Raw genomic sequence first — 27,599 nt, 5'->3', positions numbered from 1 at the left:
TACAAAGAAAAGATTGCTAAAAGGTACGAGAGTAGTTATCCGTGAAGACCTCACCAAAACGAGAGTCGGAATTCTCAACAAAGTTATAGAAAAAGTTTCTCTGAGAAACACATGGACTGATTCGGGAAAAATCTACGTCAACTTTAATGGGAAAGTTTCAATCATCAAATCACATGAAGATTACAACAAACTTTTTGTATCCTGAATGATATTGTATGTACTATTAAGTTAAAAACTCCTCTTTCTTTTTTTTTCTTTTCTTATATCTTTAAAATTTCTTGGAATTATCAATATACTTACATAATATATTCATCTATATACAAATACTATAATGTGCGTATTAAAATTTCGCTTCGTTAAATAAAAATGAAATATCGCATGGGAGTGTACCTCTTGTAATACTTACTAATTTGACATTGTTTCCGATCCATAGGCATAAGTGCTTACAATGTTAGAATTTCTTAATTTATTAGATGAGAATGAGGAAATAGAAACTTTAGAATATAACCACATCAAAGACTATTTTGTAGGAGATATAAGAGAGGACAAAGGGAGGGGTGTGTTATCAATTGCACATTTCAGTATAAGAAGTATAAATAAAAATTTTGATGAGCTATTAATATATTTACAAGAATTAAACGAATATACTGATGTTTTAGTTCTGTCTGAAACTTGGAATATCGACACAATTAGTGACTATGAAATACCAGGATATATAATATATTATAATAACTCGAAAAAAAATCAAAATGATGGTGTTATTGTATACGTGAAAGAGAATATGAACTCAAAAGCTACAATTGTCAAATTTACAGAAACACACTTACTATCAATAGAAATATCTATACACAACCTGTGTATAGAACTAACAGCATCATATAGATTACCGTCAACTGACACACAAGTCTACATAGATGACTTGCGTAACTATCTCTCTTCCCTTGGAAAAAGAGATTTAAATATTTTCATGGGTGATATAAATTTGAATCTGATGGATAGATCTTCAACATATATTGATGAATATGTAAATATTCTCATGCAATATGGTTATTTTTCCTTTATCAACAAGCCCACCCGTGTTACTCAAGATTCACGAAGTATTCTTGATCATATATTTTTAAGAAAAAAAAAGGGTTTGGAAAATTTAATAACAACGCCTGTCATATTTCATACAAATCTTACTGATCATTACACAACCTATCTAGAAATATTTCAAGAAAATATACCCACACAAACCATTATTAATAGGTCAATAAAGAAAGTCAACTACATAAAACTTAATGAATATCTGGAAAGCAAAAACTGGGAAGATATTATCATGTGTTCAGATGTCCAGGAAGCTTATGACAGGTTTACTTCTCAACTCCAATTTTACACTGAATTAGCCTCCCATAATCATAACATACCCGTAAAAAGACATTACAGAATTAAACCATGGATCACATCAGGACTTATAACATCCATTCGAAAGAGAGATAAACTGAAAAAGAATTTGACACGCACTCCTTCAGTAGAGCTTAAAAAAGAATTTAACTTATATAGAAATAAATTGAACGCACTAATCAAAAAGACAAAAAATGACTTCTATAGAAATAAACTTAATTCTTTGAATGGAGACTGCAAAAAAACCTGGGAACTGATCAAAGATGTAACAAATAAAAAAAAAATTAAGCAATCCATCTCCAACATTCAAATAAAAAACAAAAACGGTGAGCCAGTAACAAGCTTAGATCAAAAATTAAATATTTTCAGTGATTACTTTGCCAGCATAGGTTCTGATATGGCTAAAAAAATAGACAAAATTGGATCTCTACCTAACAATTTCCTCAAAGACCAAACCATACAATCAACAATATTTTTAAAGCCAGTGACGCAAAACGAAGTAATTGAAATGATATCAAAACTCAAAAACAGCTGTTCACCAGGTCCCGATGGCATATCCTCATTATACCTAAAAAATATACATAAATATCTGATAAAGCCACTAGTACATATCATCAACTTAACTTATAGACAAGGAAAACTACCACAACAGTGGAAAGACTCATCGGTGACTCCTATTCATAAAGCCGGCAAACGCGATTGTGTAGAAAATTATAGGCCCATCTCTGTTATAAATAATTTTGCGAAAATTTTTGAATTTACACTTAAAAATAGATTAATGAATTTCTTTTGTGAAAATCATGTAATATCACAAAGTCAATTTGGTTTCATAGCAAACTCTAATACTGAAAGTGCTGTATTAGATATGATTGAAAATATCGTAATGGCATTGGATAGCTCTCAAAAATGTTTGACGATTTTTCTGGACCTTGCCAAAGCTTTCGATACCGTAGCACATGGCAAGCTTCTGAATAAATTATACACATATGGTATACGGGGACCAACTCTACTTTTACTAAAAGACTACTTAACTAATAGAGTACAAAAAATAAAAATCGATAACCAATTCAGTAGTTCTACGGAAGTCAAAATAGGAGTTTCCCAAGGAATAGTACTAGGACCAATTCTGTTTCTAATTTATATAAACAGTTTAAGTACGATACAAAACTTCAAAGGGCATCTCATATCATATGCAGACGACACGGCTATTGTTATTACAGGGGACTCATGGGAAAATGTATACAAGGATTCACAGAAGGTATTAAGCGATGTAAGGCTATGGTTAAATTATAACCTTCTAAGTCTGAATGTTAGTAAAACAAAATTTCTAACTTTCTCTTTACTACAAAATGGCCAACCGAAAAAAAATACTTTGAGTATACATCAAACAGGGTGTGAAACACAAAATTGCTCTTGTCCATTGATAGAAAGGTTGATAAATATAAAATATCTAGGTATTATGATAGATCAGCATCTGAGATGGGACGCGCACTCTGATTACGTAGTGAAAAGACTCAGATTGCTAATTAAAAGCTTCTATCAATTACGAGATATTTTGGATAAAAGAAATATCTTTATATTGTATAAATCTCTAGCGGAATCTGTCCTGAGATATTGTATAAATGCTTGGGGTGGAATGTATAATAAAACAATAAAACGACTTCAAACAACACAGAACACTTTGATGAAAATTATATTGAAGAAACCTAGGTTATTCTCAACACATCAGCTATATAAAAATTCCGAGATCTTGAATGTCAGGGGTCTATATTCCTATCAATGCCTTCAGTGGATATTCAAAAACAAACAGAACTACGAAAAAAATCTTGCTGGAAAATATACAAGATCTGTTGAGGATCTATCTATCAGAATACCCAAATTCAGAAAAAGTCATACACAAAGATTTATATTCTATTTCGGACCTAAACTATACAATATGTTACCTCTAAAAGTAAAGCAAATAACAAAAATGGCGAACTGCAAACAAAACATTAAAAGTTTCATTCGCGAAAACAATAGTCTAAATTTAATTTTCAACTGATACACACTCCTCTATTAGTATATAACTTATTACTTATTCTTTCTTATTTTCTCTTTCCCATTATCTTAACCAACCTAACTAATATAAAATTAATCTTATGATAAATTTCAAATTCATCTACTCGATATTATCAATATTATCATTATTATTGTTCGAAACTCGCAGTGTATAAAAAAGTAAATTAAGATACCCAAATGGAAGAATGGAACATTACGATACAAGCATTCATTGCTTAGGTATGTTCTATGTTTCCTTTGGGTTTACGATGTATTTTCATTATAGTAGATATTGTACCAAACAAAATATGATAAATAAAATGAATATTGAATTGAATTTGAGACACACCCTATATATATATATATATATATATATATATATATATATATATATATATATATATATATATATATATATATATATATATATATATATATATATATATGAAGAAGATAATGAGAAGTTAATGACATGTTAGCTAAATTTCTATATGAATATTCTAAAAACGCATGTTATACATCAGGGATTTTTTTATTTCATTCATATTTGATTCATTCCAAAATATTATTTCATCAAAGAGGATTGAAAAAAGAATAATTTGATTTCAAGCTACTTACCAAGTTTCTCATTTCCACCGAAGAGTCCATCCAATTGAGCTCTAGTAGCACCTACAGTCAAAGATCCATTCGTTGAAATTGGAACGAGATATTCCGATCCCTTCCTTTTCTGAATTTTGAACTTCTGATACAATTTTACTGAGCAATCATCTGAAAAATACAATTTTATAGTTCAGTTGAATGGCGGATGTGAATAGAAAATATGTTCCAAACAAGTGGGTTTCCTTTGATAAGTTGAATATTTCTTCAACTTTGCTGAGATTCATTCATTGTGAGGATGATTTATAATATGGTCGTCATTAATTCTTCAACTTACCTAGAGAAACAGTGAGGTTTCCAACTCCTTCTATAGGCACCACCAAAATTTTTCCATGAACGGAGTATTTTCCTTCTAATCTCAACTCCTTGAATGAGCATTCTCCAACTATTTCCAAATTGGGAACATCAAAACTGCAAATAAGTGATAAGTGAACATAGAACTTGTCACTTTTGAATTTATAACACGTAACACGTAACACGTACGGAATTTTCAAAAGTAGGTCAAAGAAAATTTTGATAAATCATTATTTTTATAGCGTAGGGGAATTTGATGACTTCCTTTCTAGCAATGTTAACTGAGTTCATAGTGTTTTATATTTATATCAAGATGTCTTGTATACTTGTTTTTATGTGTCATTACGGATTATTAGCGTTCCATTAGCAGTCATCCGTTCCATAGATGAAAACTGATGACTGTATCTGAGGGTCAAATTTCAAGACAAACTCAATAGTGAAAACGAGAAACCAATAGTTATTGATGGATTTTTTTTAATGAGATATCCTATATATTCCTGCATATTTCAATAGAGCTTGAAATCACGTTTCCAAAAATGTGGCATACTGTTTTGCTAGAGTCATCTTTGATGTAGACTTTGAAACGCAAATTTCAATCAAGTAGGCTTTGGACGATGCGGCGATTAAACAGAATGCAAATTTTTACTGGTAGCTGTCAAATTTTGATTTGAGCAGTAAAGATGCTCTTCAATTAGTGATTTTTGTTCAATTTTCGAAGACATTCGCAATGAAGTATGAGAATTATGAAAAATGGGGTATGATAGTCTGTTTTATACAAACCGGGGAAAATGCAGAAGCAGCAAGCAATTTGTATTCAGAAAGAAGACAACTTTTTAGAGACATTTTCGTGAAATTGCGACACATCCTAATTGATGGTGGTCAATTCGAAAAGAGAAGGCCAAAATTATATGAATCAAATAGGGATGAGGAGTTGGAAGAAATAGTAGTTTAAGGAGCTGTTGAAAATAATCCTAAAACGTCAACGCGAAATTTGAAAATATCAACAGACCTACCATACAGGTCCAGAAGAGTTTAACAACTCAGGCCAGGAAATTTTGAACGCCGCATGGCTTTTTGCCAGTGGTACCTGGAAAGTTGTAAGCGAGTGTGTGATTTTTCGTTGAATTTTGGACAGACGAAGCTTATGTGAGCAGTGCTGGCATATTCAGCCGCTACAATTCTTATACTTAGAGCAGAGAAGTCAAGGAAGATTTGGATTTAGTGTGTGAGCAGGTGTTTTCAGGTGTAGAATCATCAGCCCGTTCATTTATGATGACACTCTCACATTTCAGAGGTATTTAGAAATGTCAAGGCAAAATATTCAACAACTTGTTGAAGAATTGCTACTAATGGAGCTGAGAGGTATATATTTTTAACAAAACGTGGCTTCGCCTCACAACACTGCAATTCCCACCAATGTTTTGGCCATAAAGTAAAAATTGGATAGCCAACCAAGAACCCAACCGTTGGCCGGCCTACGGACTTTTACCTCTGGGAATGGTTGAAAGATCTTAATTTCTGAATTGCCCACCAATTGTAGATACGAATTGGAAGCGGCAGTGCTGCAAAGTTCGGGTTTTCCTGCAGCTGAAAAAGCAAATGCGCCACTGGAATCGATGAAGTCGCCCCGGAGCGCCTATTAATTTTTATTGTTGTTTCATTTTTATCGTTGTTGCCTTCAATATAAGTTTATGTTTGATTTGTAGTAAACTAATTGAAATTGATTTCTGTGCATGTAATATCCAAGTAAAGAAGAGTCATGTGTATTTCAACCTCAGTCACCAAGACGGTGACTGAGGTGAATCATCTGAGAATTGATATTAAAATTTTTGTCAGATTCCTGAAGAGAAAAAATAAATATTTTGAAAATTATTCTTTGAGCATTGACTTCCTTATTCTATATTTCAATTTTCTAATACAATTTCAATCCTAATGTATTACATTGATTTGGATTCTATCCTTATAAAATTGTTGGTGTTACTCACTGAAATCTCGTAAAATTGTAGGTGGTGAGGTTATGAATCAAAATATCTTCTAAAATGGCTTTGAAATTTACTGCTTTAGTGCCCTGATCTACAGTAACTTCCTTCAAGAAGAATGGTTCAAATCTAGGCAACCGAAGGGAAGGAACTCCCTCTCCGATAGTGGATTTCAATGTTTCAGTGGCGTCCAGTAAGCATTGTTCCAGGTTTTTGTCGAATCTGTGACATCGCGGAAAGTGACTTGCTGAAAAATTTATAAGTGTCAATAAATATCAATTACTTCGAACATCGGTTTTTTTTTCTTTTACAAGAATGTATTATTTCTTCAGGTGGTAGTGTTCTACAGTTACGTTTGATGTTAGATGACCTTTGAAGTTCGTTGAAGAGGAGCTTTAATTATTCCATGTGCTTCAAATTGGGAAACTTGATACTCAAATAAGGAAACGTAAATGAGGAAACATGAAATGAATTGGAATTTTTGTTTCATTGCCGTTTTTCAGATAATACATATTCAAAACTGTGATCCAAAGGTGGATGTTTGATATGTGTAATATTTGATTACTAGGTAATGTTTTAACGCATTATGTATTAATTATAAATTGTGAAAATGTAGCTATGCCTTGTATCATTGTTGTTTTAATGAAATCTAATTGATTGTAATACAATTCCATTAATTATTTTGAGTCCAAAGATTATAATTTTATTGAGGAAGTATTTAAAAAATTATATATGTTGAAGTATAATCAAAGTAGCTGATAATGTCAATAATATTCAACAGAACAGCAATTATTAACTCAATTGTTTTCAAATTGAAGTTAGAATAATATTATATAGATCCTAGTACACACTATCGAATAGTACACAACGGATGAACACGCGAAAAAATAACACATCATATATTCATATATATATATATATATATATATATATATATATATATATATATATATATATATATATATATATATATATATATATATATATATATATATATATATATATATATATATATATATATATATGATGAGCTGTTTTCTCGGGTTTCGCTCCGTGTTCTGTGTATTTTCTCCCCATAAGGATTATTTTCACAACGTTTCGGCAAAGTCTCATTTGCCATCTTCTGGTGATGTCTGGTTTTTTCAACTAGACTGATTACTTCGAACTCTGTGTCTCAATTTATAGGGATGGATGTTTCCCTTTACCTGCGTTGCTGCCACTACCTGTGTTTGTTCGACTACCTGTTTTGGTCTTATTACCTGAGCTGCCTCTCCTGCCTCTGTTATTGTACCTGTATTGTCATGTACCGAGTTTTGCCTCTGAAGTTGAGCGGTCTGATTGCTTGTGCGAAGTGATAAAACGGATCTCCATGTTGATGGTAATCTTTGCGCATCATCCCTCTTGTTCATATTATTAGGTCGTTTTTCAATTTCGATTGCCTCTCTGATTGTTCGTGAGTAAAAGTTTTCGTTGCTTGCTAGCATTTTTGTGTTGTCGAAATTGATGTTATGTCCTGTTTGAAGTACGTGTTGGAAGAGAGAAGACGTGGTGACTTTTCCCTTCACTGCTAGTTTGTGTTCATCTTTGCGAATGTTGATTCGTCTGTTGGTCTGGCCGATGTAAGTCCTGTCACAATCATGGCATGGTACTTCATACACTCCTTGTGATTCCAGTGGTATCTGATCCTTGGGATTACGAAACATGGACCTTATTGTTCGTTCTGGTACGAACGAAGTTGATATGTTATGTCGGTGAAGAATTCTGCTGATTTTATCTGTTGTTCCTGCAATATATGGTAGTGTGGTTGTTATGACCGGTGTATCTCGAGTTTTTTGTTGTTTCCGTGTGGTCTTGGCAGCCGCTTTTATACTTCTTTCTGAGTAGTTACTCATTTGTAGCGTTGTTTCGATGGTGTTCAACTCATGTTGTCTGTGATCGTTGTCTGCCAGCCTCCTCGAACGTGTAATGAGTGTTTTTGCCACCGCGTGAATTTGTTTTGGGTGGTGGTGTGAATTTGCGTTTAGGTACCTGTTCGTGTGTGTTGGCTTTCGATATACCGTGTGACCTAATGTTCCGTCTGGCTTTTTCATAATCAGTACATCGAGAAATGCGAGCTGGTTGCCTTCTTCAACTTCTTTCGTAAATTTAATGCGTGGATGGATTTCATTCAAATGATTAAAAAACCTGGACAGTTCCTGGTGACCATGAGACCAAATCACGAAGATGTCATCGACATACCTCAGCCAGAGTTTAGGTTTCAAGGGTGACGTTGCTATTGCTTCGGTTTCGATTTCTTCCATAAAGAGATTGGCAACAACGGGTGATAGTGGCGAGCCCATTGGTGCCCCTTCAATTTGTCTGTATCGTTGGTCGTTATAGATGAAGTAAGTGTTTTTGATGCAATGTTCCGCCAATGTGATGATATGCTCTTCCGGTTTGTATTTCTTTTTGATTATTTCTAGTGCCTCTCCGGTGGGTACCTGGGTAAATAACGAGGTTACGTCAAAGCTGACAAGGATGTCGTCCGGACTAACGGTTTGTGTTTTCAATATGTCTATGAGGTGGTCGGCATTGCGCACATATGAATCGACCTTTTCCGCATGTGGTTGAAGTACATGAGCAACGTGTTTCGCTAATTGATGCACTGGCGAACCTACCGAGCTCACGATTGGCCTGAGTGGTGCCCCTTCCTTGTGGACTTTGGGGAGTCCATAAAGTTTAGGGCACTTGGATGATTTGCCGAAACGTTGTGAAAATAATCCTTATGGGGAGAAAATACACAGAACACGGAGCGAAACCCGAGAAAACAGCTCATCATACTTTATCCGTGAGAATCTTCGAGTTAACATATATATATATATATATATATATATATATATATATATATATATATATGTTTTTTTACAGCAATGAAGCACGAAACAAAGAACGGAAAATCATATACCAAATAGCGAACGAAAACGGATACACCCAAAAGACAATAGATAAACTAGAAAGCAGAATCAAACAAAAAATACAGAACAAGGATCAAGCCACCCCAACAGACAGAACAACACAACGATGAACAGCATTTACGTACGTAGGACACCAAACCAAAAAACTAACAAACATCTTCAAACCACTGAACATCAACATCACATACAAGTCGTACACGAAGATAACACAAAAAATGAACAACTATGAAAAAGAAGAAGACAAAGACCAAAACGGGATATACAGTATACAATGCTCGGACTGCAACAAATTCTATATCGGCCAAACCAAGAAAAAACTGATCCAAAGGTACAATGAGCACAAAAAGGCATACATAAATCCAACAGTATATAAATCAAACCTTGCAACACACGCCATACAAAACAAACATAATTTCTCCCCACCAGAGAACATAAAACTCACAAAACAAGTCAATAAGGGAAACCGCATGGACATTTGGGAAAACTTGAACATCCATAATTTTAACAGTCATAAATCACTTATCGAGGAACAAGTACAAATCAAAACACAACAAGACCTCACATTCAATATATTAAACAAAACCATACACATTTCTAGAGAAGATCTAACACAAAACAGAGTACCTGATGCAGAACAAATACAGGCAAATTTACCTAAAGTACCTGAAATACTTGAGTTAAGACGCTCTGACCGTATAAAGAGGCAGTCAACAGGATGACCAGTTCAGTTTGAGGGTGCCTAGAAGATGACAGTACTATCAACTGTCGAAAGCGCTCGCAGATAAATAATAGAAGATATAAAGCTTCAAATCCTTTTTGTAGAATTTAATATTGATATATATATATATATATATATATATATATATATATATATATATATATATATATATATATATATATATATATATATATATATATATATATATATATATATATATATATATATATATATATATATATGAGGTTGCAGTCAATAGCTGGGCTGTTACAAAGAAAACTCTTTGTTATATGTCAAGCTTTAATGTTTTTCTATCTGTTTTTTAACCATTTTATATTTTATTCTCACGTTATTGTCCTGACGAAGGTGTGAAATATACCAAAAGCTTGACATATAACAAAGAGTTTTCTTTGTAACAGCCCAGCTATTGACTGCGACCTCACGAATCAAACCGATTTATAGTTAATCCAGTCACTATAACAGAATTTGCTTCAATGTTATGGTTAGTGAATTTCACTTGTTGATACTACACAATTAACTCAAACATATATCACTTTGCTGATTATTATGGACTCAATATGTGGAGTAGAAGTCAAATACAAGATCTTTGACTTCATCATATTGTTGAAGACAAATTCGATTACTTTAAAATTCATAGTCATGAGTAAAGGTACCAACATTACCAAATTCAAATATAATTTGTATTTCCTGCAGAACCCATTGAACTTATCCATATCTTCTTGAATATATATATGCATTCCCCATAGTTTGTTATTCAGAAAAATATGTTAATATCATCTGCGTATTCTGAAAAATTGCAAAATTTCAACCGTGAACTATGATCGTCAAAAATACGAAGAAGGGAAGAGGCGCCAAATGGGAATCCTGACGTAAACCCGAAGTTACTAAATAATGAAGCAAATCAATATGTATACAATTTTGCAATTAAAATATTAGGATCGACTTTAACCAAAGATTTGCTGTTGTACGGAATCGACTTGAAGTTGATAGTCGTGGCCAACAAAATATACTCCTTAGAGAGAACAAGTTTAATTTCAGAGGATCTTTTCGGAAAAAATTCATGTTTCTGCGGAATGATTATAGACTCAACTGATTCCATTATTCTCTTATGAACAATTAGTTAGCTGAAGGTATTCAATTTACATATTGGTCTTTAATTTTTTACAGTACCTATTTTCATCATTTATCATCGATTTTAGGAATGGGTATAGATAACATAGACTGTTTTTTATTTGTTTGGGAAGGTACATTCCGGAGAAGAGGGAATCTACGAAAACACAAAAGGAAACTTGAAGACATGGAACAATTCTTGGAATGGAAGGAATTCCGTCGGCACCTGCTCCCCTGTTTTCGGCATTGTTTCCAAAAAGTTGTTCCTAATTTATTTTTTCAAACCTCTCATTCATATTGTCGTAATTTACTTTTTTGAAGGTAGGTATAGCCACTAGTTGAGTTGGAATCTAGAGATATTTTTTAAACAGATTTTTGTTACATATGAACAGATAACGAGAAATGCAATGGGTATCTTCCAAACAAATGTATGGTTTGATTTCATCACATTTTCAATGCGTATTTTTTGCAGAAAATCAAATCTGATATTATCGGGTCAATAGTTTCAACATAATCGAATTTCATGATGTGTTAATGCTGGGGACTAATGGTATAAACTGGATTTCAAAACGCTCATTTTCATTCATTCAACTCAAAAAGAAAGTACTTGGCATTTGTTATGGAAATAGTTACAGAAATACACGGTAAGATAAACAATGTAAATGTCTTTAGTTCTCTAAATCGATAACAGGGTGAGTATAACTCATTTCAATTTCTAAGTACTGTCGATTTGGACTGTCAATCTCGAATTTCATGGAGTAGAAATGTTGAGAGAAATTGATGAAAATGGGCACGGATTCGTATTACCTTATTCTTGAATGATTTCTCTCACAAACTGAGAATTGAATTATTTCACTAATTCTAATGGTCGTGAGTGAGATATACTGGAACAGTGATTATGAATGGAAATCACAATCTGATAAGTCTGAACTGTTAAAAGTTTTCGAGAAGTTTATCAATTTTACAAAACCACATTTTGATTTTTTTTAAATAATATAGAGGATCAATTCAATAATCAACTGAATGAGCTCATTGATGGAAATGGGAAAAAGAAAAAATATGTTATTGGAAGGGATTCCCTAATCGAGTTTTATTTTCGTATGTATCTGCAGAGTATTACTGGTATGATTTGGCTTTTTAACGATTTTATGGAAGACGAAGGCCTCAAGAAATCATTTTGTGAGTATTTTTTTCATTTATACGATATACCTCACCTTTTGAATAAATAAATCAATACTCTGCAAATCGTTTCTTGTCAAAAACATCATGATAATTTTGAAAAAATATCAACAGAGACGTTTTCTTCACGCCAAGTGAAGTATATACTATCATAATTTCAAACATTTAGCAAAAATTAGGTGTATTAGGTGCACCATTTAGAAGGATCAATCAAAACGTCATGGAGTATCTTGGTTTTGAAATGTCTTGTATTCCTCTCTAATTTTTTAAAATAATTTTTCTTTATTTTCATTGTTTTTATATAATTGGCATTTCACTAATTATATTTTTTTTTTTTTGAATAAGCGATCATTTATTTCTACAGCGCATTCTTTTTGCATAATTCTTTCCAATTCTTGCATATCATTTTCTTTTCCATTCAACTGATCCGAATATTTTGGTTCTAGAATTTTTGGAGTTTAATTATTTTCTTCTTAGATCTTAGATGAAAGTCAGAATCACAAATTTTTACCAAAATGATAATGTTTGATCAATTTCAACCATTTTGAAATTCTATACACACTCAAACTAGATCATAGCAGGACTAATAAGCAATAATTTGATACTCCTATATCGAAGTTTGAAATCTGAAAACTTTTATCTAACCAGTGGTAGGTTCGGATTTATAGAATGGATTTGTTAAATTACGTGCTCTGTTTCAATTGAAAGGGGTATATTTTGAGGAGTGATTAAGTTTTGGGAAATACATTTTTTGGCTTTCTACTTTTTCCTCGTTATACATTAAAAATGTGAGAATCTTCCAAAGGTGGAAAAAAACCAATTTATTTTCAAATAAACTCTATACAAAGATGTCTATTTTAAGCAAAGAAGTAACTTTCAGATACAAACTAGAAAAAAATCCTCTGCTATCAAAAAGTTCGAAATTTTAAATAAATTCAACACATTATCAAATTACTAAAATAATAATCATTACTTACGCAAGGTTTTGGAATTATATGATCCGAAGAGACACATCAGGATACAAAAAATCAAAGTGAGACCCATTCTATCGACCTAGAACTAAATAAATTCAATTAACAGGCAAACTATTCATTTGTATAATTCAACACCTGTTATATAAGACTTGAATGTTATTAAAGTGGTGGTAAAATTTACTGGATTCGTAACACTACCAAAAACGTGTTTTGTTGAGATATAACAACTTTCAAAATTTTCCAAAATCGCACTGTAATTAACATATAAATTATGTTTTCGCACATTATGGCACCATAAATCTATCAATCACCCAAAATTATGATGATTCTATTACTCTTCGATCTTTCCCTGTGGTGAGCAGAACAACATAAAAAAATTGTGATGATCAACACGGAATCAAACTTCATATCTCGGATCCACAATATTTTGCTATAATTCTTTTTTATGGTCTATCATTTTTAGTTGACGTAGGTCAAAATGATTGTAGGAAGTATCATCTGGCTTTGAATAACAGTTTATTATGGGTAATAACGATAAAATTTATTTGAATAGAAACAATTAGAAAACACATATAACGTATTCAAAACAGAAATTAGTCTCACAGCCTAAAGCAGGTTCCGACATGCTTTAGTCATTCTGGCAAAAATAATTGGCGAATTGACAAATTATGGGAATTATAAAATCTATACTCTCACGTATCATTTATAATATGAATGACCCCGAAATCACTTTATCGTTAATATCGATTCTTAAAGTTTCCATAAACGTTGAGATTCGACGTGCTGGATTCCATCCAGAAAAGAGCCATCCACCTGGTTGGAGACGCGAAAATCACTGGAACATCGAAGAATGGTTGGGGATTTGTCTCTCTTCTATATAGATACTTTCACGGGAAGTGTTCAAGTGACTTGGCACATTTGATTCCACCAAGAGCGGTACATATCAGAAATACGCGACATACCGTGGCGGCTCATCGTTTTGGAGTTCAATTCAGTACACCTCAAACTTCACTGTTTAAGAACTCTTTCATTTGGAGAACTGTGTCATGTGGAATAAACTTCCTGAAAACGTTTTTCCAATTGGATTCAATCTCCAGCGATTCAAATCCAATGTGAATCGCTTTCGCACAAGCACCGCTTTTAGAGCGCCTTGAGGATTTTCCTGTAGTGCTTGTGTTTTGTCCTTGAAAAAAATATTTAGATATTGAATGAAGTTGTGAAATGTCTTTACCAGTCAAAATCGAAGAGGCGCATCAGTATACTGGATACATTTTATAGGATTTATGTAAAAATTGAAGTCATTGAAAAAATTAAAAATTACGGAGGACCAAATATTGACCTTTGTGGTACACCGTGATAAATGTGTAGAAGAAGATGAGTAGAAGTACTCAGAGACAACTTGCTTGTATTCAAATAAACACGAGTTATACAAGTTCAGATATATTCCTCTGACACTATGGGATTCCATTTTTTCAAAAAAAAAAGAATAAGATGAGAAACACAGTCAAAGGCCTTGTCTGTAATGGCAACATTTTGCCTTCTCTCAAGGTTGTTAGAAACTCCCGATCTGATTCCACATTGAGCTCTGTCTTTTGGAATCTAGATATGCTATCCGTCTATTTTTCATGAGAAATTCCAGAATTTTGCCCAGTATAAGGATGATTGATATTGGGTGATAGCTATAAATTACTGAAGGGTCACCTTTTTTGAAAATTGAAGTCATTTTTCAACTTTTCTTTTAATCTGGAAATATATCCGATATGAAACATGAATTGAATATAACTATTTAGTTTGTAATAGTCCACACATGTAGAAGAAATAAGGATTCGCTTGGATTGAGATATCTATTAAAACATTTTATGGGGTTTTCTTTTGAGACAGACAAAAATGAAATGAAATCATCTTCAATACTGTTAGGAATCACACGTTGAAGGGTAAGACCTCGTTAATCCTCAGCTCGCACAAATTTCGCCTTCTGTGGGTTGTCGTTCGTAGGGGTGCGACAGCTGGTTAACGGAAAAACAGAAAAAAGACAGATTACCAAAAAATTCGCCATAATCATCCGTAGATATGTCAGTTTCTATATGCGATTTTTTCGATTGTGCAATTCGTTTATGACTTTCCAAGAACCGTTCCATACATTATCAGATTTTTTTATGAACTCAGTGTAGCCCTTTTTCTTACCTTGTTTCAATTTATATCTTCTGGCCTTATACAGTTATTTACAGCATATTTTGTGATACTGGAGGTTTCCTGGCCATTAATTTGTTTAGAGGAAAAAAAATTCAGTCGGAGCCTTCGGGCCATGGAACTGAGTGCCGCCTTTAACGACCCGCTGACCTCGACCATGGGCACCGACGGCTCTTTTCGACAAGCGGGACGGTAGCAAAAACCGAATGAATTCTTCGACGCCGACTACATCATCCTCATAAGGGAGGAAATATGTCTATATATTGAAATGTTTATGAAAATTGTGTAGTTATCATCATTGATAATATAAATACAAAAATTATATTATTACAGTTATTGTCAAATTTATTGAAATAAAATATAAGGTAAATAAATATTTGAGTGAATTTTGTTCATTGGTTACACATTTTTCAAAAGTAGTGTCGATTAAAAGTTTTACCAGGAACATTTGCAGTTTCATTTTTGAGCAACATTTTATTTCGTTTATGGAAATGTTGAGATTTGATATTAACAAATAAGTAATTTTGGGACAGAAACAAATGAAATATTGTTTGGCTATAAGATGACGGTTTACAAGGTGAATGATTGTTTCAACCAAAACACCAGACTCACCTAAGAGCCAGAAAATGGAATAGTCAGGAGGAAAAAAATCAGAAAAGATTTTTTTAATGAATTGATAAGTGCCAAGACCTACAGGGTGATGCGAATTGAGTTCACACCATTAGTAACAATTTATATACGAAATCTTTTTAATGGGTATGATGGTAACATTCTTACTCTCATTGAGATGAATGAATAAAAAAAATGAATGGCTGTTTTTAACTTCTTGAATTGCCATTTTGCTAATGGAGAATCCCTAATGGGTAAAATGTGAAGAATCCTATTTTTTCTGTTAGATAGTATTTTTGGAAATTGAAAGAAACAGTTATTTCATCCATAATTAGCTGTTGCTTGTGACTTCAATCGTGTTTTTCCATAATGTTTCAATAGCTGAATGTTCTCATGTATTATACTGTACCTGTCTCTGATTTATAAGAAAATCGTTTCACAAAATATAGATTCACTCTACGTTTTAGCCAAATAAACTGAACAGAACTTCAATGGTATTTTTTTCCAACAGATGTTTGACGAAAATGTTTGAAATGATATGCATTTTTATTCATAAGTCAAGTGAGATAATTGTAACACTGAATATTGAGTGAAGCTCATTAGCCGGGCGGTTCGACGTGGCTGCTTTGTTCACTCTCTCATTCGACCGATGTGTGAGTCGGTGGTTCAAGCTGCAGGCTGAACTATCGATTTTCACTTGCTATCATCCAACCCGTGCAAAAAGATGAAACTGATATTACCAAGGTCATAAACTTTCTGGATCCAGAAATTGACCTAGTTGACATCAAACCGAGTAGAATGGGCCGCTTTGATGTCGGGAAAAACAGACCAATGAAACTTATATTGAATAGCGAGAGTGAAGTTATGAGTTTGATCAAGAAGGTATACACCCTGAGAAACAGCCAATTCAACAAAATTTCTATATCTGTTGATCGCACTCGTAGACAACTTTCCCATTACAAAAATCTTAAGGAGGAAGTCGAAAGTAGGAACAGAAACGGAACTGAGAAGTTCAGACTTAAATATGTCAATGGAAATCCAAGGATAGTGGAAGCTTTAAACTAAGTTGCTCCAACAGTTCCAGTTTTGTTTACAAAAACGTACTTTGTTATTACCAGTACGTGGTCTTGAAAGTAAAGTTGATTCTTTCTATGCAACAGTGAGTGAGGGTGAATATGATTTGGTCATTTTGAGCGAAACTTGGTTGAATCGGGATGTGCTGAGCTCGGAGCTGTTTCCGGATGAATATGCTGTCTTTAGAAAAGATCGTCGACTTGACCTGGTTTCGAAAGTCGATGGTGGAGGTGTCCTATTAGCCTGTAAGAGCACATTCAAAACTGAATTAGTAGATACTTCCCATTTCGATGTCAATTTCCTTCAAGATTTATTAATTTTGAAATGCTCCATGAGCTACCAAATCTATCATATTGTTGCGATGTATATACCTGACAAACTAAGTTCGGTTGAATTTGAAGTCTTCTTCGAGTACCTGGAACAATTCAACTATCTCTGTGATGGTTCAGTTATTATGATAGGTGATTTTAATATTCCCAAATTTACTGATGATAACTCTGTCGATACCAAAGTAGTAACAATGAAACACTTCCTGGAAATATCCAATTTGAAACAATTGAACCAAATTAGGAATAATTTAGGCAGATTACTAGATTTAGCTATTTCCAATTTGGATTGTGAAGTGACCAGGGACTATAATCCATTAGTGTATTAAGATGGGCATCACCCAGCTCTGATGATGAACTATACCATTATCATGAATAAACAACCGAATTTTAGAAGTAATTTACAACAAAAAACGTATAATTTCCGAAGAGCAAACTTTCCAGCTCTATATAGAACACTTTATGAGATGAACTGGGATTTTTCCAATGTAACAGATGCTAATATGGCTGTAGAACTATTATATAAAAAAATATTCACCATTTTTGATGAACATGTTCCAGTTTATAGAAATTATGCCCATAAATATCCTCCCTGGTTCAATTCGTCCATCATCAAAAATATTAAACTAAAATCTTCTCATTAAACTATTAAATATCAAATAAAAATGTCCTATAGTGAGTACACGGAGAATTTATAATCTTCTTTGTCAAAGGACCCCAATAAACTCTGGTCATACATTCACTCCAAGAATTATACAACCAGAATACCGGGCAAATTATATCTTAACAATAATACTGTAGAAAATCCGCAATATATTGTCAACGCTTTTGGAACATTCTTTAGTAGCGTTTTTCAACCTCCAGAACGGAATACAATTGCCAAATATAATGATCAGAATCACGTTTGTATTAATTTCTATCCAATTGAAGAAGGTGAGTTTGTAAGTGCTCTGAAGAAAATGAAGGACAAAATGACATCTGGTCCAGATAACATACCTTCTTTCTTCATCAGGGACTGTTCTGGTTGTCTCACTGTTGTTTTAACTAAGATCTTTAATTTATGTTTAAAAACGAGAACATTTCCTGAAAGGTGGAAAGAGGCTAGAGTTTGCCCGATATTCAAGAATGGCGATAAAGATAAAATCGAAAACTATAGAGGTATTTCATTGCTCTGTAACTTTGCAAAAGTTTTTGAAATCATTTTGTATAATCGTATATATTCCTGTATCCGAAATATGATATCTCAAAATCAGCATGGATTTGTCAATAATCGCTCAACAGTGTCAAATCTGATATTTATCACTAAATATATCGCAGAGGCGCTAGATGACCATAGTCAAGTGGATGTCATCTATACAGATTTTGCAAAAGCATTCGACAGAGTGGTTCACACCATTCTATTAAATAAATTCAGTGCAATTGGCTTTACTGAAAATGCAAGAGATTTTATAGAATCTTATTTATCAAACAGAAAGCAGTATGTTTCATATAACGGATTCAATTCCGACAATTTCCGACATCTGGCGTTCCTCAAAGATCAAATTTGGGACCACTTCTATTTTTAATATTTGTGAATGATCTATGTAACAATTTAATATGTGAAAGGTTGTGCTTTGCTGATGATTTGAAGATTTTTTCTATTGTGAATGATAAGAATGACTGCTTAAATCTGCAGAAACAACTGGATTATATTCAAATTTGGTGCAATATTAACAAGTTATGTCTTAACGTTAGAAAATGCAAAGTCCTGAGTTATACTAGAAAAATTACATCAATACACTATTCTTACAAGGTTGAGAATACTCAACTGGAACGATGTTCCAAAATCAAGGATTCAGGTGTTATTTTTGACAAAGAGTTGAATTTCATAGAAAACACAACCTTAAAAAGTCTCTCAAGCACTGAAGACATACAGTTTCATAATGAGAAATTGTGGAAATTTCACCAACATCAAAGCATTGAAACTACTGTATTTTTCTAATGTACGATCAAAACTTGAATATGCTAGTATTGTCTGGTCCCCTTTTTACGAGTGTCATAAAGCAGCCATTGAGGGCGTTCAAAAAAGATTTTTGTAATTTCTCATCTTCAAAATAGATGGTACATATCCTGAAAGGGGAACAAACAATGAGGAATTATGCGTGAGGGTCAATATTGACAGCTTAGAGTGCAGAAGAAATTGTGCATTTGTTATATTTTTGTATAAAATCTTGAATGGCCTTATTGACTCTCCCAGTCCGCTCAGCTTGATTATTATCAATGTTCCTTCATATTTTTCTCGAAATCATGCAACTTTCAAACTTCCAAGAATAAGAACAAATATGCAATTGAAATCTCAATTTATATAATGTGTAGTGATTTCAATAAAATTAGCAATCGAATTGACATTCATTCGTGTTCCATCAAGGAACTCATCTCGGTGATGAAAAATTAAACAACATTGTTATATCGATATTTCGTTAATTTTTGATATGTTATTTTAATTATTGTTTAATCTACTAGATATTATTATTAATTTACTCATAAACACCATTTTATGTTTTCTTATTCTTTAATATTGTCCTGTAAATGGGAAACTGTTGGACAATAAAGGCTATTATTATTATTATTATTAAATGAAATGAACAGACTGACGAATATGCCCAGCGATAACTAAAAATTAAAAATGAATTAAAATTGGAGAATACTTTCCAATACAAGCTCCTTCAACATGATCATTACATTACACAATTTATTTGATTTAAAAGCTTTTTGTGAGACCCATCTGAGTTATATGAAGAACTCCAAATTTATGAGGACCGTGATGCTGATGCTATCAATGGCAAAAAATTGCTGAAAAGCCTTCAAACACTTCATCAACAGCTATCGGAGAATATTAAAGAAAAAGGTGGTGTCTTTGATCCGCCACTGACAAGAAATTCTCATTTTCTGAGAACTGAGTTGTATAGTGAAGTTGGGGTTCATCTTTTATTCATCAGCCACAACTTACTCATTTCACGAAAAAAAAAGTTAAATACGTTTTTTCATTGAAATATAATTTTTTTTAATAAAAAAAATATCAAGTTAAAAATGTGTTAGGTACTCAATTTATTGCATCTTTATGTAAATTATTTTTTCGGGTTAACTTTCCAGTTATCAGAAACACAATTTCTTGTGTTTTTGGAAGATACATGGATGCATTTTTCAGATTGTGAAAGGTTAAAAACCCAATGAAATTGGAATGATAGAGAACAGTTCGCTTTCCAGTCGTTAATACTACTATTCAGCATTGAAACTATAAATATTTATTATGAAATGATTCCAAATTCGTTCGATTTCAACAACCATTCACTACTTTTCAAATGTATTATCATTATAGATCTCGCAAATACCAGTTTAGCTTGCGAGGAATTACATTCCGGCAAGAACAAATATCCGGTTTGAATCCTTTCACCCCAGATAATGATTTTTTCACCTATTTGGCACTAACGTGGAAGTACATATACAGGGTGTATATATGATCTAGTAGACGTATCTGGAGAACAAATAAATTGAAAGTTCAAAACGAACGTTTATTTATAAGCAATAAAAAATATAAAATTCAGAATCGATTTGAACCCATCAATATATTACGTTACACAATATACATATTCCATAAAAAAATTCAGAAATTCTTATGACAAGATGTTAGATATTGTATTCTCGTTTCTACACCAGTAAATCTCGCGATATGCTTCAATATCATATGAATTGCGTTACACGTCACGATCATGGAGATCCATCATTCAAAATTTATTTTATTTTTTTAGAGCTCGTAAGTCAAACTTTATACTCAAAAATTTTCTATTTACTATCAATTCATTCTTCAGTTATTACTGGACATGTTTTATTCAATGCCACATTGTTGCAGGGTCGGTCCCGACACCATCTGTTCGACTACGAGTATTAAAATTATTTCGAATTCGAAATTGTTAAGGGTGCCGTCTATAAATGTAGTTTAAACTTACAATAACCTATATTGTATACACTATGTATCCTCTAAGATGCTGCTCCTATAGTGTTCTGTATTGGAATGTTGTAACATATTCTCTTCTCAAAAATATTCATAAGCATCTATAATGAATTTGCACCCAAAATATTCATCAAGGTTAAGTGCATTTCAATTTATCATCACTGGTTTACCAGCTTTCAACTGTATAAATATAACACAGGAAAATTAGACAGAAATCCTTAAAACTATTTCAAGTGGATTTCAGTTCTTTGATGAAGTTACAACATTTTAAAAATTAATTATTTTCATATTGAAAACTATTCATTCTCCTACATAACTTTATTTTTCAATCCTAGAATTCCATGCTGGCAAACAGAACTGCAACTATGACTCTTCGAGGTGAGACCATTAAGTTCAGGGTCACCAGAGGTTGCCCTCAAGGTGGGTACTATTTCCTCTTCTGCGGTCGCTCCTAACAAAGGAAAGTAGATCTGCAAGCTTATGCAGATGACCTTGTCACTTTGGCAAGGTCCACGTCAGGAAGGATAGCTTGTAATATCCTCCAAAGCACGATGGACGTTGTTCACAGTTGGTATCTGAGGGAGCAGATGTCTGTCAAGCCCAGCAAAACTGTGATAATCCCCTCCACCAGGAGGAGAAAATTGGATGATTCAACGCCACTTGCCCCTTAATGGTGAGGTCATTCCATTTGGAACGCAGGTAAATATCTTAGCATTGTTCTTGATGAAAAACTCACCTGAAACGCTCACTTGGAAAAAGTTTCACACAAAGCCATACTATCCCTATGGACATGTCGAAGGATTTGTTCAGGGTTCAGGTCTCAAACGAATCCATTGGATTTATGTGATGATTGTCAGATCAATGATCACTTATAGTGCAATTGCCTGGAGGTCGAAGGCTTTACAGAAAACGACTCAGGCAAAGCTCTCTGTCTTAGAGAAGGCTTGTCTGGCTATCAGTGGTGCCATCAGTACCACACCGTCAGCGGACATAGAGATCCTTCTAGATCTACCTTCTCTCCGTATTTTTCTGAAGAGAAAGTCTAGATGGACTGCATATAGACTTGTGCAAATTGCCAGAGTTGTACAAATCAATTTAATGCAGAGTGCAACAGACTGTGAGTTTACACTAAAAGTCACAGCATTCTGAAACAGACCTCTGATTTCATGCCTCCAACTGTCGACTACGAACTGCCTTATGAAGTACAGTTCCCGAGTAGAGAGGATTGGATCCTCCGCGAGAAGGAAATATTGAGAGCGGATAGATCTAAAACACCTTCAGGTTCTGATACAGGTGTTTTTAGTCGAAGACCCAGGACAGAGATATCAACCTGCCTAGGAACCTATGCGACTGTATCTTTAGCAGAAATTTACACTATTACAAAGTGTGCGGAGAGATTGGAATAATCCAACCTCATACACAAGTCAATAAATATATTCTCGGACAGTCAAGCGGCGTTGGTACCTCTTAAGGAAGACTTAACGAATTGTCTCTGGTCTGGATTACTGGCCATACTGGCCTGGAAGGCAATGAGGCTGCTGACTCTCTTTCAAAGGAAGGTGCTGCATGCAGCTTCATTGGAGCAGAACCTGTCATTGGCATCACTTTAGGCTTTGCTGCCAAACAAAGAATGTACACCTGGATGGCAAGAAGATTAATAGACTTCTGGCAAAATCTTCCAGGATTGGCTCACTCCAAGGCCTTCATTCACCCTTCGAAGCTTGGAACCAAACAGTTATTGGACTACAGTAGGGATGAACTACGATATCTAACAGACCTTCTTACAGGTCACTATCGTCTGAATCATCATATGCAGAGACTCGGACTGTCAGAAGACAGTGTGTGTCGCCTCTGTCTGAAAAATAATGACACAGTAGAGCATATAATTTGTGCCTGCCCCGCTACGGACCAAATCAAGTTTTCAGAGTGTGGTAGAACCACACTTCTACCACATGTCCTGAACGATCACTCACTATATAAAGTAATCGGCTTCGTCAAGAAGCTGGCTTTATTTGGTCGAATTTGAATAGGTGTGAGCCACAATAAACCCTTCCGGGTTGCGGTGGAGGGTCGAACTGGACTTAACCCAACCCAACCCATAAGAAAATACATTTCTCAAGCTAAATATTGGTTATGGTTTTTATATTGATTGATGAGGTTATCATAGGGTGCTAATTATATTAACCTATATTCAACTTTCTTCTAAACGCAATACTAAATAGTCAGAGACTGCGTTTCATCTCATGAATGATTAAGCCTAGTAACTGAAGAAGTTGAGTTATCCATCACTAGTTGAAGCAATACATTCATCTCATCTCAACTCATCACATCACTTGACACATCAATCTATTAAATCTCAAAAGTAGAGAAAGGGAAAATACATTTATTTTTACATTCTTTCACACAAATGAACAATGAAGACCTAATCGATATAGTGAAGCAGTAACAGTGAAATATTTGTTTTTCATTTTCATTCATTATAATGCTCAGTATCATCCTAAAATGTCGCATAAACTATTTTCCAAGAGTAGCATAATTATTATTATCATGAAATGAAATGTTTGTTTGTAATTTGTCAACATAACATCAAGTGGTCCGAAGTTGAGATCATCTGCAGTAAACAATACTGGTTTGAGAGAAATTCAAAAAAGCTGCATAGATGTCGACCAACGACATATTTAACCAGGCTAGTGTGAAGATTCGCAGCATATGGAAATTTTCAACCAAACGGGAAAACAGTCTACGTAGATCTGAATCAAAATCCGAGAGGTGAGAGTTCCCAAGACCTGTAAATAGTCAGGAATAGGACTGTTATTACACGAAAGCGATTGTGGATACTCACAATCAAAACTTCGTGAAGTAACTTTGTTAGAAATGATATCCTATTTTTTTCTATTTTCAATTTGTTGTATTTTGTTCAACTTGATTATTTCATTTTTTATATTTTTATTGCATGTATATAATTGTCATTCCAGTTATCGTGCAAACCCATCTATCAATAAATTTTTCCTCCAGATCGGAATGATTTTTCCAGTTATCTCGAGTGTTTTCAATAATGTCAACATTTTATTAATATTCATTTCATTTGTTCTTCAATAGCTTTGGAATCTGTTAGGCAATGAAAGTGCCAACCAAAAACATTCACTTGATATTCACGATAAGTTGACATTTTCGAGATAATTTCGAGTTCCCTGTCACTTTCTGTCTGTCTGTTCGACCATTCCATACCAAAAATTAGGGCTAGGCTGATATTTATTTCATTTTGTCGAGACAAACGATATTTTATGCAGACTTAATGTATTCTTTATTTGCTTCTCTCTTATTATCCACACTTGCTCTTCTTGCTTTGTATTTTGCTAATACCCTCTTAAATTTATTTGAACACTGATCTACCGAGAACTAATTCCTTTTATAATGCACTTTTATATCACTTTCCTCTTTCAATTGAAGTGACCAAAGGCCATGGATATGAAGAAAATAATTATGGTGATAGTGGTATTGAGTCAGTCATTTGAGAAACCTTGTTCGCATTTTTTTGATTATTTTGTATAATGTAATGCAGATCTATGTACTTTACATGTTCCTGTTCAAGAAAGCTTTGCAAAACCTGATGACAGAATGTTCTCGATATCAAAATTCGGAAGTTTTTGAAACATTTTGTTTGGTATTAGTTTGCAGATGAGTGGAGTTTCTCAAAAGAGAGATTCAATTTTACATTTAAGTGACATTGAAATGAGAACACCCAGTAATAGCATTGCGGTATACATGTTTTCTGTAGCAAGATGAGTGCATGATGAGTTTTTGTGCCATATTGGTATATTGTTTTTTTATTAACCTGCTTTTTGTGAAGTGATCACAAGGATTGAAACTTCCGTTTTGTATAACAAAAGATTATATTGGGCAAAAGATGTTATCAGAAAATCTATGAGAGGTGTGTTCTTTGCCTAGAGCGAAAAGACGACCAATTTTTTATCAGCGGAGAGAGTTTGATAAAAGTCGTATTGTGGGTTCGAGGAAATCAGGTTTGTCTTCGCCACTGGGATGAATAGATGTCTCAATGATTTGGTGAATGCATGTTTTTGAGGCCGAACACCGAAAACAAGAGGCACAAAATGTCGCCACAGAACCACAGAACGCGAAGATCGTTGAATTTTACTCAGGACTCTCTGAGGACGAATCACTGCCACAGGAGCGATTGTGGACCAGTGTTCCAGAGAACACGGAAACACCATTGGTGTTCATCGAATAATATAAAGCGTTGGACTGTTCTCATACCGTCTCCTTTCATGTTACCTCTCACTTGAGACCATCGATGTTACCGTCTGGCGTGGTGCAGAAAACGACGACGTAGGGACCAAGAATGAAACAACACGTTAGTGACGAATATTGAGTGACAGACATAGTACTGAGTTTTCTGTGAGAAGGCATGCACCGCATGTTCTACCTTACCTTCGAATCCCCATTATCCACTTTTCCAACAAGATAATGACCGACCACATGTAGCGAGAGTCATCTTGCACTACTTTCAACAAAACCAAGTCAATTCAGTCAATTCATTGCCTTGGCCACTCTGATCTTCAGATATTTTAATCTTCAAGAGGAAGTTTAAAACTTCCTCTTGAAGATGATCACTTGGTGATCGAAACACGTGTCGAGGTGTAAAAATAACGATTTGGTGGTGTCTATGATATCTCAGACATTGAGCATGTCTGAGATATCATAGATTATTGAGTTCAACCTATCCTCCTCAAACTTTGATGATGGACTTTCATCATGAGGTACACAAAGTACTAAGGTATAGTATCCCATATTCACCTGAATTTTCATGGATTTTACCTGAGCTTTGATCTACTCATCTTTGTTCGTATGCTTATCTTACCATAGAAAATATGTACATCAAATATTATAATGAAACAACTGGATCTCATCTATGCTGCAAACCCTGAAAACCCAGTATACCATAATGTGATTGCCCAAGAGCAACTCTATGAAATTTTTGAATATGTCAGATTTTTTAAGTGCCCTGGAAGCAATCAACCAAGTACACTCCAACCATTCCATCATTCATCATATAAAAGAACTGATTAATATACCATATGGAAGAGGGATAGTCATGAATCTGATATAATATGGGTCCTTTCTCACGTAGGTATGGGTAATAGGTAATGAAAAATCTGACCGATTAGCTAAAGAAGCCACTATCAGTCCTTTAAACAGTACAGAAAACTATACTTGTAATGCACTGTTTGGAAACTTTGTTGTAGAAATGAATATTACTGGAGTTCAATCCCAAAACCAAACCGTTATTTTTAACACCTCGACACGTATTTCAATCACCAAGTGATCATCTGCAAGACGAATTACATATGATATTGTCCTTATTTATACTCTAGATACCTCTGCTAGGTACCTGCGTCTTAATTGTCTTGATTTAATTTTACATGTTGCCTCATCTACTAGTCTTGAATTAATTTCACAATATTGCCTTATCTAACAGTCATGTAAATCTGATAATGAAATATTATTTCAACAAGCTATATAGTATACTATTAGGTATTGGTCCACCATCCTTATTCATAATATTATCATGTTTACTTATTTAAACATTCTCATAAGCATCTAGATGCCTGTTGTTGTTAACTTGTCTAACTAATCTTGATGAACTTGAGTCTATGGAATGGTTTTGTTGCAATATATAATGGGCAACCGCTGATTTTTCAAATCTTTCATATTTTAGGTGTGCTAAGTGTTCCTTATATCTTATTTCAATATATCTTTTAGTCTGTACACAATATTTTGCATCGCAGTGCTTACATTTCATTTTGTAAATTCTAGACTTTTCCGAATTTTCGACTTTGCCCTTTGGATTACCTAGAAGGCTCGGTAGTGTATGACTTGTTTTAAATACCACCTTCATATCTAGTTATTTGAAAATATTTCCAAAGTCCTTCGTATATCAATGGTATGGAACTGAGATATATTTGTCTTGGTTTTCATCTTCTCTAAAAGTCGAGATTTCGTTCATTCTTAACCTAACCTAACAAAGTAGTAATTCTGGATAAATCGGACTACTACGAAAGGGTCAATACTCTCATCACTGACA

General features: G+C 33.7%; 2 protein-coding genes across 2 annotated transcripts in view; one reads left to right on the top strand and one right to left on the bottom strand.

The window, feature by feature from the left end:
- LOC111504343 (circadian clock-controlled protein daywake) overlaps positions 1-13,444 on the bottom strand; it is a 21,661-nt gene extending 8,217 nt beyond the window's left edge. Inside the window, exons 1-4 of the mRNA XM_023158873.2 lie at positions 13,310-13,444; positions 6,357-6,597; positions 4,355-4,488; positions 4,039-4,188 (exon numbers count right to left, since the gene is read on the bottom strand). Coding sequence (XP_023014641.2) covers positions 4,039-4,188; positions 4,355-4,488; positions 6,357-6,597; positions 13,310-13,376 — 592 coding nt within the window. The 5' untranslated portion in view covers positions 13,377-13,444. The remainder of the gene's footprint in view (positions 1-4,038; positions 4,189-4,354; positions 4,489-6,356; positions 6,598-13,309) is intronic.
- LOC111504368 (protein takeout-like) overlaps positions 11,981-27,599 on the top strand; it is a 27,804-nt gene continuing 12,185 nt past the window's right edge. Inside the window, exon 1 of the mRNA XM_074172683.1 lies at positions 11,981-12,332. Coding sequence (XP_074028784.1) covers positions 12,254-12,332 — 79 coding nt within the window. The 5' untranslated portion in view covers positions 11,981-12,253. The remainder of the gene's footprint in view (positions 12,333-27,599) is intronic.

Source organism: Leptinotarsa decemlineata, unplaced genomic scaffold (assembly GCF_025532065.1).
Source record: "Leptinotarsa decemlineata unplaced genomic scaffold, Ldec_3_MD MMD2_tig00000133_RagTag_RagTag, whole genome shotgun sequence".
Classification (NCBI taxonomy): Eukaryota; Metazoa; Arthropoda; class Insecta; order Coleoptera; family Chrysomelidae; genus Leptinotarsa; species Leptinotarsa decemlineata.
Note: the sequence above shows the minus strand (reverse complement) of the source record. Positions and strands in the feature narration are given on the sequence as shown.